This window comes from Diplotaxodon limnothrissa, linkage group LG20 (genome assembly GCF_057381915.1).
Source record: "Diplotaxodon limnothrissa isolate DT_005_m linkage group LG20, D_limnothrissa_male_GT1.1, whole genome shotgun sequence".
Taxonomy (NCBI): Eukaryota; Metazoa; Chordata; class Actinopteri; order Cichliformes; family Cichlidae; genus Diplotaxodon; species Diplotaxodon limnothrissa.
The window spans coordinates 27,690,600-27,704,691 of NC_140615.1; the positions used below are offsets into that span (position 1 = coordinate 27,690,600).

General features: G+C 40.3%; 1 protein-coding gene across 1 annotated transcript in view; it reads right to left on the bottom strand.

Moving 5' to 3' along the window:
- Nucleotides 1-13,957: 13,957 nt before the first annotated feature.
- LOC146611104 (sterile alpha motif domain-containing protein 10-like) overlaps nucleotides 13,958-14,092 on the bottom strand; it is a 37,099-nt gene continuing 36,964 nt past the window's right edge. Inside the window, exon 5 of the mRNA XM_085345575.1 lies at nucleotides 13,958-13,986. Coding sequence (XP_085201701.1) covers nucleotides 13,958-13,986 — 29 coding nt within the window. The remainder of the gene's footprint in view (nucleotides 13,987-14,092) is intronic.

The following is a 14,092-nucleotide window of genomic DNA, read 5'->3' on the forward strand; positions in this document are numbered from 1 at the left end:
AATTATCCAAAGCTTTATATTGTAACACAGAGATCCTGCAATAATAATGAACCTCTGAGAGGAAAAAATAAGAGAGTTCTGAAGGATATGAGGTCCAAGACAGTCCAGCCAGTCCAGTCACCATCAAAGTGTACCTAATAAGGTGATCAGTGAGTGTATATATGTCCCTATCAGCATGTGTCCAGGAAGGGTCCCCAGGCTAGATCTGGAGCATGACACATATGCGAAACGTGACACTTATACCAACTTGGATGTGACCTGGTTTACTAAAGTCCACATCAGATGCTGGGAAACCAAGACAAACTCATGAGAAGTGGGCTAGTGGAACAAGAAATACAACTACTGAAATACCTCAGTGGAGATGGTGGAGTCAAACTGTGTGAGGCAACAGTGTTAACCACCACACATCCATCCATCCATCCATCCATCTATCTATCTATCTATCTATCTATCTATCTATCTATCTATCTATCTATCTATCTATCTATGGAGAGAGAGAGGGATAGTCACTTTTGTGGTATTTAACATACAAAGTGGTTAGGTTTTTATGTGGCTTCATGTTTTTGCAATAAAAAGATAAACCCATGTGGGGAATAGTCATAGATACTAATTTCACACGATTGGACTATATAACATTAAGTTATTACCACTGAAAAGCTTTCATATAGTTTCATTATTCTTTTCAGTCAAGGTTTATCCAGATTCTTCCACAAGGGAGCAGTGCAGTCCTGTTTTGTGTTAGAAACCGTTCTTGTTGATTACTGGATAGAAATATTTGGGTTCCTGCAGCATTGTTGTCGCTATTTAATGTGTGACTTATGGAAGAAATATAGTATCATCAGAGATGATACTATATTTCTTCCATAATATTTGATGGTGAATTTTTTGCAGGTGAATTTTTGCAGGTGAATATTTTTGCAGGGAAATTTGGAGGATAAAAATTCAGTGTTATAAATTCAATGTCTAAAAATAGTTGAATTCTGATGATACTATATTTCTTCCATAGTGACTGGACTTTATGCAGCGACACGTGTTGGTACAGACACTGTTGGGGTTGATCTCTGATCTGTTAGGCCAGAGGGGACACTCAGCTGACAAACCAAGTCTGCGGGGTGCAATTGGCTTCTGCCATTCTACACCGAATATCCAGCTGATCCTGAAATTTGCTTTCCTTAATGGCTGTTAATGAATAGTTCATACAGAGCCTAGTCTGACCCCTGATTAAGACTTCCAACCATGGCAGTGATTAATGTTCCCACTCCTGCTCTGCTGAGTGAGCAAAAGGCTACTTAATAGTTTATAAAATTGGCCAGGTGGAGTGGTCTGTGCACTTAAAGGCTCTTGAAAAGTTGAACCAGCAGCTGACTGTTATTGACCTTTCCAGTGAAAGTCTGGGGAGCAGGCATGCACTATTTCATGCTAATGTGTTTTGTACTAGTTTTCTGTATTAACATCTGAGGGATGCCAGTAAAAATTTAATTCTCTAGCTGTTTAAGTTTATTCCATAGAGGAAATTCACTCAAGCAACCGTTAAAGGGCTTGTCAACAGATATAGCTGATGAGAGGGGACAGAGTGTTTTTCATTCAATTTCAGTGCTGTCATATGACTAAGATCCATCTGATCAAAGTCACTAGCAGATAACGATAAACAATCTGGTAGAAGGGTGTCAGCTTTGGGGTATTTTAGCGAATAATCATAAAAGAGCAGCTTTCTGAAAGGAATTCATTCATCTACAAATGCCACACAGAGAAAGAAAAGACACTTAACAGTAAACAGCATCCAATTAACTGCACCATCCAACCATCTGCGCCAGATTTTTTTTTTCCCGTCAAGCTTGAGAAAGCTACTGTTCACCGACTCTGTTTATCATACATGTGCCCTGTTATTAACAGGTGAGATGCTTCATGTCTCTCAGTAATTGGATGCCAATGTGTGTGTGTGTGTTTGTGAGTGTGCGTGCATGAATGTGCATGCAAGACACAATAATCGTGTGTAGCACTATTTTGCATTCACAGAGTCAGAGTCGTCACAGATGGACCCACAATTCAGGAAGCACGTGCGACTTCTGGAACAAATATTCAGTAACTGTAATTCAAATTGAGTTAATTTTTCTTAAAAAAATTATTTTTGAACATTTTTACGCACTTGAAATTATAAACACACTTCATTTAAGGTAATAACGCCAAATTATAATTTCTAGAAGCACTTTTTGATTCTGAGGGGAAGTTTTGTGACCTTTTAAAACCAAGTGTTTGTGTTTGTGACTAATATGAAACCATTATACTTATTACAGAAGAGAGCACTGCGTATTATGCATAATGTTAAATACAGAGAACACACAAATACTTTGTTTATAAAATTGAAATTATTAAAACTAGAAGATATAGTGAAATTACAGACATTATTAATTATGTTTAGGGCAAAAAATAAAACATTGCCTCTGAAGTTACAAAGATTATTTGTATTGTGTTCAGAAAATGGGGATAGTAGAAGGAAGTTTTATTTTAAGGTTTGCTCGGACCACTCGAAGGCAAATGAGTCCAACTGTTATAGGTATAAGAATGTGGAATTCTCTCCATGATCATCTTAAGGGTTGTACAAATGTTTATCAATTTAAAAGGTGCTATAAGAATAAAATGTTAAACCAATATGAAGAAGATTCAAATAACAGGAGTTAATTATAGAAAGAATTATCCTTTTTAATTTGCTATTTAGTGGTATTGCTCATTGCTGATTGCTGTTTTGTTTTGTTTTGTTGTGTGTAGAACAGTGTTGGGTAAGTTACTTTAAAATAGTAACTTAGTTACATTACTAGTTACTTCTCTCAAAAGTAACTCAGTTACTTCAAGTTACTCATTACTTTCAAAGTAACTAGTTACTAGGGAAAGTAACTTTGGTTTTACTCAGAATTCTCTTGTTAATGTGTTTCTTCCATAACTTTGCCAGTCTTCTAGCTTGCTTACTTGCCACAGTGCACTGTGCCACCTACCAATAGAAAGGAAACGATAATGTGCATATTTCCACAAGAGAAATCCCACGCCTGGACCGTCATTGACTGCTGCCATGATTCTAGCCTACGTCACAGCGTCATGTGCGCCTTTTACATCCAACACAAAAACTGCAGTCGTGGTGCTTTCGATTGTACTCAGAACTCAGAAATTCTGCCTTCTGAATAGGAAGATGTAGGTAACAGCAGACTGCAGATGAGCTGCATACAGGGCTGGACTGGGACAAATAAATCGTCCCGGGCGTTTTGACTAGAGACCGGCCCACCATTATAGGAAAAATCATAAAGCCTTTGAATGAAAATAAACACTGTTGTGACAGTGATGTTCACTGTTCTGATGGTATATATGCATCAATCTATCAATCGTTTGTTGTAAGACTCAGATAATTATTTTTTAAAAGCGAGACATTTTAAATGAGAATAAGAAAGTATTTCTTTGTGCCCCCCTCTCCCTGTTAATGCCCTACATGCCCCCCTGGCAACACTTTGCTAGACCCGCCCCTGCACAGTTACCAGCTGTCAGCTGCTTAGAAAAGGATCCTGGTGTTATTTGTCTCTCAGAAACAGTTCATAACTTCCCTTCAACTCATTCATGTCACCTAAAAGGTAAACCTGTTTCTCCATCACAGCTCTGATGGTTCAGTAAGGACATCTCCTGGTTTCATCTTCATGTTTCCCTCTCATCACATAACCAAACCATATCATGACCAGCAGCTTTACAGCTGTGGCTCCAGCAAACATCAGCTGATACTAGAAATTAATATTAAATAAATTCTAACAACAGCTGATCAAGCTTAAACGTGCTGCTGTTGTTTAGCGCGACATCCGCTGGTTTCCTCTTTCGGCGCAAAGTGGGCGATAAATAAACAAGAGAGAAAAGCCGATCAGCTGATCATTGATCAGTTTCATGATTGAAGTAGAAACGGGAGAGGGAGGGGGGAGAATGAAAAAAGAAGAGGCAGCTGTGCAGCAAAGACACAGAGTAACTCCAGCTTTGTGCCTTTTTCATTGTAGCTGAATTACAGGACAAACTGTTCCTTTTCACCTCAATAAGAAACGCGTAATATTTTCTCTGAATACCAGACGGGACGGTTGGCAACTCTAATAACTTATGAACAAAATAAAGTTCAACATCAGTAACATAGCACCACCCAGCTGTATAGAAACTCCGTCATGCTAGCTAGCACGCAGTACGGAAAAAGTCAGAACAACGAAAATAAACTCCACCTAAACTTGGTTCATATCTGACCCAGAGAGACTGCAGGTCATAACTTCTTACCTGAAGTTCAGTTCACACTTGGACCGGTGGCCGCCTCGGGTCTCTTTTCCTTCTGTGTCCCTTTTCCTTCATCCACCTGCTGGCCTCCACCACTTGCTAATGTTACTGAATCTGTGGAAACTCCGCGATAGCCACCACACGAAGTAACGAGTAACGACCCTATCTAAATCCCAGTAACGACTAACGCGTTCCTGATTTTGGCATAATAACTAGTTACCGTGCTCGTTACCACAATAATAACGTAGTTACTGTAACACGTTACTTAATAACGCGTTAGTCCCAACACTGGTGTAGAATAGTGTCAGAGTGTATTTTGGTTGTCAGTGCCTACTTGCATGGTTATAGATAGGCGTTAATAAGAATTTATTCTTCTTCCTGCTTCTTTTCATGCATGGATACAGTGTCATTTTAATTGAAACAAAGGTTTGTGTGTAGGAAATGAATTACTGTTTTACCATGTGTGAAACAAAATAAAAAGAAACGTTTCTATGCATTTTCATCTTTGCTTATGTATAATGAAGGTAGAAACCCACAAGTTGCATTTCTCTCTGTTTAGCAAGAAAATAAAAATGTTATTTCACAGTTTGAGCTACATATTCATTTTTTTAGAAGTCTTAAACATTATTTGACCATCAAAACAACCTTTTTAACAGCTTCAAAACTAAAAATGGAACTGCGTTGCATTTATTTTTGGATGTGTCTGGTGTATTTATTTCAAAATATCCAAACCAATTTCCTTTCCAAGAGAGACTCGGGTTGATTTGTCGAAACAGAGAGGACAATCTATCGTTTGGCTCTGTAGCCATTTTGATAATGGGAGCACTGCTTGCCAAAAATCTGTTTCCAATCAGACGCTGTGTTTCAAGAAGGGTAGAGGAACCAATTGTAGTTTTGAAAATTATTTTAACTTAAATAACTTAAAATATCTCTCTATCTTGGAAAAATATTGGATGTTATATTGTAAGACTGACTAAATAAAGGGCTGATTCATAGGTTTTGGCGGTGTATATCAGGCTGAAGTGTGATTATGTTCTGGGGCTTGTTTTTTTTTGTTTCTTTTCCATTCTTTCTTTTATGCCTTCCTTTGTCTTGTCTCCTCTTTTTAGCGTCATTTGTTGTGCCCCCCCCCCCATTGTTATTTTACTGTCAAATACATGCATTTCAAAGGCTGCCGATTAAAAACTCAACTAACAATTCATCTCAGTTAGTTTATTCAAAAAACATGATGACAGCTTTCATCATTTTCCATTCCACTGTTGAATCTGTAAAACAGAGAAACATTTTCTCCTTTTGCAGGTCATAAATCATCAGTCAATGTAAACCAGTATTTACAGTACATTTTTTCATCTAAAAATAAAAGTGTGTTTTCTTCCCATTTAACAGTCGATATCTCACATTACTCAAAGCGTCCTTGTAAAAGGACAGTTGGAAGATGGTTGGTGCAGATGTTTTGGAAGTTGTGTGTTTTTTTTTTTTTTTAACGTTTCATTTCACTGATTTAGTCATCCGTCTTGAGCATCATTGTCATCGTCGCTGTCTGCTGTTGCCTAGAAGGACATCAAAGGTGCTGGTTTCGTTCACAGTGGGAATCTCAACCGTATCTTGTTTTCTGACCATTTGACAGTACAGCGTCACATCAGGGAGAGAAACAAGATGGAACACAAACGGAGACCCATCCTTCTTGTTGTATCTGTGTGTAAGAGGTGACATACAGTATACATGATCACAGACAAAGGACTGAAACTACAAGGCTTGCAAGTACTGCCACTGTAGAGGGCAAGGTGTTTATTTCCGTCAGCAGACACTCACACGGTGCATCCCATCTCTACAGATGTGCATCTTCTTCACCTTTTAGCACTAGCATTATTGCTTTATCAAGCAATTATAATCTCATTAACTCTGTGAGCCCCTTGGATCCATTTCATTAATAAAAGACCAAAGAACTGTTACAGTATACACACATTAAAGTGTATGTTACTCTACAATGCTCACACCCTATAATATATATTTCTAAATTCTCACTGAAATACTGCAGATTAGTCACAATACAAAAATTTTATTGTGGGAATGACATTCAGCCTGAAGTGTTAATGTTCGTCTTCCAAGCCTGCAAATTCTGACACCGATGTCCTGAGAGGAAAATGCAGTGTGACACGTGGGTGAGGGGTTGATTAAACTGGCATTAGTCAAATGCTTTTAACAAAAGCTCTAATTACCTTTGAATACGCTCATGGTTGTTACTTTACAGGGAGATAAAGATTAAATGTAAGGTTCCATTGTCTAAATTGTAGCTCTGCCTATAAATCTATGGTTACATCCACATTTCCTTTGCCACTGGGCCAAATGCTTATTACAAACTAAGTGAAACCATGTCAAAAAATAATTCATTCAATAACCGCTACTTATGTCAAATACATATAATTTCAATAGCTACTGCTGAAATGACTCAATCAGTGCATTCCAGCTGAGAAAGGAAACCAAAAGGAGATTTGCTATGACCGAAGATATACCCGCGCCAGGCAAACATCATCACAAAGATTGTTAATCTTTCATCTTTTCATCTTATCATCTTATCGTATGTTACAGGGGGTAACCCTGCCTAGAGCGGGGTTTTTGTCTCTGTCTCAGTGTCTGTAAACCCGATTGGCCGTGTTGAATGAGAATCCTCCAGACTGGTTGGCATGTAGTCTATAGGCTCGTCCTCTCCCCTTTCACTCGTTGATTCTCCGCTCACATATTTGAAGACAGCAGCTCTTCCATGGCTCCTAGAGACGTATTGTGACAAGGGATGAGGGAAAGGGCCACTAAATGGATCCAGGGATGAGCTAAGAGAAATTTCCAAAGGAGGCTGCAGAGAGGGGAGAGAAGAGAGGGGAATACATAAATAGGATTCACATGCAAAAGAGGTTGAAAGTGCAGCACTAGTTTGTTCTTACATCATACTCCTTTGTGACCTCAGTAAATAGTTAATACACATTTCTCTCTTGGTATGCTTGTTCTGTATGCACTCAGTGCAAGTCTGTGCTGTCCTGAGAGCACAGATGTATCTAAGAGTCTCTCTAATATCCAAGCATTTGTCTCAGTAAGGATGCCTTATTGTCAGCAACCTTTCATTGTGGTTTTGGTGAACTGTAGATGGATAAATGGAAGGACCAGACACATCTCTATAATCCTGTGTCAGATTCCCCCCCCCCCCCCCAAGATACTATTCATCGGCAGTGGATAGTCTTCAGGCCTGGTTCAGTCTCCTCAGGTTTTTTTTTTTTCTTGGGGGGGGGGGACTGCACAACGTATAGCGATACAGCATGCTCTAAACTTGACTAATACCTCTTTGGGAATCACCATGTTGGTGTAAAACTACTATTTCATGGCTATCAAACTGTGTTGTTGTTTGCATTTTTCATAGGTTCAACTAAAGAAGTGGGGGAAAAAGACAACCACCGAACAACAGAATAAAATTCATGCTTGTTGTTCCGAGTACAATATACAACCACATTTACACTAGTGTGAAACTTTTGTGATTAATCTCTGTTGATGTAATACTCTGCACTCAGTCACAGAGCAACAGTCTCCAAAACAAACAGTCATTTGGACAAGCACTGGCAGACTGACTAAGAAGTAGAATAATGGTACTAAGTAGTGAAAAAGACAATAAAATGGAGATGAATAAATTATTAATAATTGGAGGTAGAAAAGGCTACAAAGCTTTACAAAAAAGGGATTTAATTAGCAAACCTTTTTTTTTCTCTAATTATCTATTCTTGGGTCTTTTCAAACAACAGATTCAACCAGGTGGTTTCCCTGACAACTAGCCAGTTTGTTGCATCCTAAAATGACACCAGTGTCAGCAGAACGGCAGACTTTTCTTTCCCAGACTGTTGGCATTTCGGCTCCAAGCCCTCCTTTTCTGATTGCCAAGGAAGAGACAATACCTGTCTGTAGATTTGCAGCCAACACAGACAGATGTAACGTAGAACCGTAGTAAACCTCGACCAGGAAACAACAGCGGGACAGAATGGAAAAGCAGACAGGACAGAGAGGCGCTGATATGACTTGAGGCTTGCACAGACAAAGAGAAAACAGTTTCTGTGATAGAAATTCTTTTAAATGAGCTCCCTATGGAGTCGTCAGAGCCTAGATGAAGCAGAGGAGGGGAGGTGGTTGGGAAGACGGGAGGGATGGGGGTGAAACGCAACTGAGCAAAATTTGTTCTGAGGAGAAATGACATGTTCCTCCTTCTTCTCTGTCTGTCACACTCAGAGTTTCATTCATATTCTAATTCAGCTGGCGGGCACCATAGGGAGCTCCGAGTAAAGCTGTGCAAGGATGGGCAACACACAGAATCGATTCAGAGCAAAAAGGTTACCAAGGCAGTCTTGTAAGGCAGCCAAAGTGCTATTGACAGGGTTTCTTTTTGCATTTGGGGGTGGGTGGTGTCTGGTGTTTTGTAGAGGTTAATTGCAACTTCATCAGTTTTAGATAATTACTGGAAAGAGTCTAAAATATGGCAGATGGCTGCATACAAATGCACAGAATGACTGATGAAAAATTGATATGTTGAAGAAGAAGGTGGGGGGGGGGGGGTCTGACAGTATGTTATAAAGATATTATTCGCAACCAGTGGCTAAGAGGAAGAGGGAAGGTGGATCTCCCACTGGGCTCTGATGTGAATCCTCTCTCCCAAAGCATTCAAGATGTTACAACCCCTGCATGGTTTACGTTGCCCTAAGAGAGCTGTGGCTCTGGGCTTTGAAAGACATCAACCTTACCTTTCACTTGCTGACTAAAGTAAAGCAACCAATTCTACCGAGAACACTTGAAATGTAGTGTGTAAAAGTACAAATAAAAGATCCACACACACAAAAAAAGATAAGGCACCGCACCATTCCCAACAGTAGCAGGGTTGTATACATGAAGAGCAGTATTGTATGCTGCATAGTACTGCCAGGACGGATGCGCTCATGTATAAATTTGCATTTAGCTTTGATGCTGGGATGTAAATCTACATTCTTTCAAATGTTTTGCATTTCAAACGCTTACTGTCTGCAGACTTAAAAAGTGGATAAAAAGTTTATAACAGTGAATTCCAAAAGTTTTTCAGTCTAATATTAAACAATATGTAAAGGAGTGAGGTGGGTTATGCTCCAAGAGTCACATCATTGTGAGCTGGACTTTGTTTTTAACCATGAAATGGACCCTGACTATCAGAACACATTTATCTCACTGGAATCAGCCTCTGTATGGTTGGATGGGTTAGATAGATGATTGGTATTTTATATGCAAAAGATTACTATCAATTCCCTTATTGTTCATTTGACTGATCATTACTCATCACTGACAATTACTTGACTATTATTTACATGCCGTAAAACGAAATAAAACATATCCAATATCTGATAGCTGTAGGCCCCCTTTTTCCAATTCAGATGCAAATTCTATTCCCTGTTTTTTAAGAGGTGTCTGTGAAACTGAACTAAGTCATTTCATGTTGTTTCTGGAGGGTAGGAATTATCATAGCGTAACACATTAAACCCTGGTTTAGCAAAGAGCGTAACAAGATTTCAGATAGGGGAACATGAATCATTTTCTTGCATGAACCAAACACATCTACCAACAATGTGACCACAGACCCCCTGAAAACAGGGAGAAGAAGCTATCAGGAATGATCTTAAAATCCCCCTTTCTTATGACTTCTGCTAGACCGCGGATGTCAGCAGCCCTCAGCCTCAGCGTGTCATCTGTCAGGAGAAGTCGTCTAATATGAACATGGTGCCAAATAAGGCAAAGAGGCACTTGGAAACCAAACATCCCCTCTGAGAGAAACTTGGCCAATTTCAAAAGAGCACTGGAGGGGAACCAGAAGCAACAAGACTCTTGGACTGCATGAACACATCTTATTAGGTGAAGGAGGCAAAATGAGCTATTGCAAAGCAAAAAATTTCATGTCATGTTATCAAAAATGCCCATATATCAAAAGAATAACTGAAAACATGCCAATTGATGTAGGGTTCTTTTTTTCTCAGCCGGAAAAGGGTGGAGTGCCCACTCCGGGTCGGGGATGAGTTCCTGCCCCAAGTGGAGGAGTTCAAGTATCTCGGGGTCTTGTTCGCGAGTGATGGGAGAAGGGAGCCGGAGATCGACAGACGGATTGGGGCTGCAGCTGCAGTAATGCGGACGCTGCACCGGTCCGTCGTGGTGAAGAGGGAGCTGAGTGTAAAAGCGAAGCTCTCAATTTACCGGTCGATCTACGTCCCTACCCTCACCTATGGCCACGAGCTGTGGGTAGTGACCGAAAGAACGAGATCGCGGATACAAGCGGCAGAAATGAGCTTCTTCCGAAGGGTGGCTGGCCTCTCCCTTAGAGATAGGGTGAGAAGTTCGGCCATCCGGGAGGGGCTCAGAGTAGAGCAGCTGCTGCTCCACATCGAAAGGAGCCAGCTGAGGTGGTTCGGGCATCTGACAAGGATGCCCCCTGGGCGCCTCCTGGGTGAGGTGTTCCAGGCATGTCCCACCGGGAGGAGGCCCCGGGGCAGACCCAGGACACGCTGGAGAGATTATATCTCTCGGCTGGCCTGGGAACGCCTTGGTATTCCCCCGGATAAGCTGGAGGAGGTGGCTGGGGAGAGGGAGGTCTGGGCCTCTTTGCTTAGGCTGCTGCCCCCGCGACCTGGCCCCGGACAAAGCGGATGAAGATGGATGGATGGGTGGATGGGTTCTTTTTTTCTCAAACATGAATATATATGTATGCCTTAAGAGTTTACCTTGGGCTTTTTAGTGTCCCAAACAAGTTATGTATTTTTAAAGCACAGTGATAGGCTGCTTAAGGTTCCTAGTTTGAATCTCTTGCCCTGCTTGGGCCTTTCTTTGTGGACTTTTCTTGCTTTCTCTCTGATTAGGATAGATTTCTTCAAGGTACACCGCCTTCAGCCTAGAATCAAAAGACCCGAATTATAGGTTAATTGGTGATTCTTAATCGATTATGGCTGTGAGGCAGGTGAGTTGTAAAGTGCTTTGAGTGGTCAGTAAGTAAGACAAGATCCATTACATGGATCTGCAGCAATGACTGAAAATGAACTGTGTGTTTTCTAAAACATCAGTTTTATTTATGTTGTTTCCATTCATGTTTTATATGGTAGAAGGAAAGAAAAAAGAAGCCAATGAGAAAAATCTAGCAAAGTCTTTAGAAGTGAATATCAGGAGTTTAGGGAGGAAAGAAAAGGCTTGTGAGGACTTTAAGAGATTATGTGTTCTTCCGAGGCTCACAGGAAGGGCTGCTATTACAGAAACCAAAAATACCTAACCATCGAAGTCACCACAGCCAACCTTTAAAGGGCAGAGTAGCAGTTTAGTCACGGGCTTTCATGAAGTTGGGTGACTTGTGAAAGACATCTTAAAAATGAACATTCGCAGCTGGTGCAGTGGAGGCCAAAACATCCCCCTCCAACCATCCCATCTAGTGTTTTAGTCTATTTTTACATTTCTGCACCTCCAGTTTTATTTTGCTATTTTCTCAGGGCATGGAAATATCATGAAATGTTTTAATTTAATAATCAAAATTTACAGATGGGGAACATCTTAAAAAAAATCTTTCCACAATTTTTATGGACATCAAATAACAGACAAACTTCCCTTTTATCCACAGACAAGAGTTTTGTTTTTCACTGGGTATCGCATGCAGAAGAGCATTTTCAACCATAATTTGCAGCCAAAGTAATCTCATTCTTGGCTGAGTGTGAAATGTTATTACATTGCTTTAAGCAACTGAGCCTGCTTTACGCAGATTAACAAGAAGCAGAAAAGTAGGGCCCCGTAGTCAGAGAATAAAAGTGAAATCAGATCAAGTATCAATGTCCCTTTATTAACCTCTTCACCTGTCTCATTTCTTTATCTCTGTGATCTGTTCATTTCAGTTCCAGTATTTTTCTCTGTTAAACACTTCACCTCCAGTCTCAGCTCTCTGTCCTCCTTTTTATGGCACACTAGTCTTGTCTTTTTCACCTCTCCATATTCAAATCATACCCTCCAGGTGTTTAGGTGCTCTTTTCTATAATTTGTCCCTTTAATTTTGTATCACAGCTCTGTTTCAGCTTTTTTAATGAATTGGAGAGAGACAGAGAAAGTCTGCACTGCTTGTAAAAGCTTAAGAATTACTGAACAGAGCCTTCTACAATCCTGACATCAATAATGTGAGGGCCTTGTAAGGGTTGCGTTAAAGTGTGCTATCGCGGCTCAGATCAGAGACAAGCTCCCATCAGATTCAGCTTTACTGCTGCATCTGTATTTTCACCCCCCCTTTTTTTTTAAAGTTATTGTGAGATCAATATTTAATTTTTGGTAAATCCACTGGAGATGAATCAGACCTGACAGCTGGTATGACGGCTCTGCTAAATCACCCCAGAATTGAAAGTGTATTGGGCGAATCATTCAGGGAGAATAGTTAGAAGTGTGTGTGGAGTGAGCAAAGATGAACAAGTCTAAATCCTAATATGCATTAACCACTGAGTGAGTCTGCTTCTTTCTTTCTTTCTCTCTATCTTCCGTTTCACCATCAGCATCCTTCTCCACATCTGACTCACAAGCCAAAACGTCAGCCTCATTCCCTTTTCTCCTCACATCAGCATATTTTTTCCGTCTTAACCCAGCCCCACCTGGTGACTGATCCACAGAAACTTAATTCCATCAGAAATATATTTTACTAAAAAATTGAAATATATATTTTTTTGGTAGGGATAAAGGAAGAGTTTTGGAACTTTTGGAAATAAGAGGATAATCTGCGGGCCATAAATGTCTCTATGAAGCTTTATGGCAAATGGTAAATGGACTGGTTCTTATGTAGTGCCTCTCTACTCTACCTGAACACTCAAAATGCTTTAAACAACATGCCTCATTCACCTAGTCACACTCATTCATACAAGCACTTTGTGTCTAACATTCACACTCTGATGGATGCATTGGAGAGCAACCTGGTTAGTGTCTTGCCCGAGGATTTTTGGCATGCAGACTGGAGCAGCCCCGCGATCGAATGACCAGTCTTCTGATTTGTAGGTGACATGCTCTACCACCTGAGCTACAGGCACACCAAAATCATACAAAAGCAGTGGGATCAGTGGTTTGGATGAAAATGGTCAGGTAAGTGACAGCCATTGGTGTCTTATTTCTACAGCCATGTTACTGGAATGGTTAAGATACAAGTTGGCTGAGGCACTGACAATAAACTGCGACGTTTGACTTTAGGCTAGAAAACAGCTGTGTCTCTTCCTCCTCTACTTCTGAGAAGTTCTGACAATAAAATTGTGGATGACTTTGACACTGGTTACATGAAGTTGATTGCAACATTAACTTGTTTTTTAGAAAATGACAAGATTGTTATCTTACACTAAACCAGTTTCAGTCCAGACCTTCACCTTTTCCTGAGATGAGCACCTCATCAGCACCTCATCACATCACACCACCTCATAACACTTCTCATTTCATTTCAGCCACTGAAACATCCCCATTATCGCTTCTTCCAAGGGTTCACACCTCGACCTGCCTTTATCACCTTTGAATACCCTGCAACCCTGTGAAACTCAGGTGTTTTATGAGTGCACCAAATTAGCTTGGCCTTATAGCTTAAAGTCAGAGGCTGCTGAACTGGGAAATTACATTTGCATTGCAATGCATTTTCCAGTTAATAGAAGTTTCCAAAAGCAATTCTGCCTACCAGTAAGTTGCATCACATGTCTCAGTTTAATTCAGCTTAATTTAATACAGCATGCTTGGTTGGCACGCATGCCATCAAATGCACTTTTACATTCTTTATCTG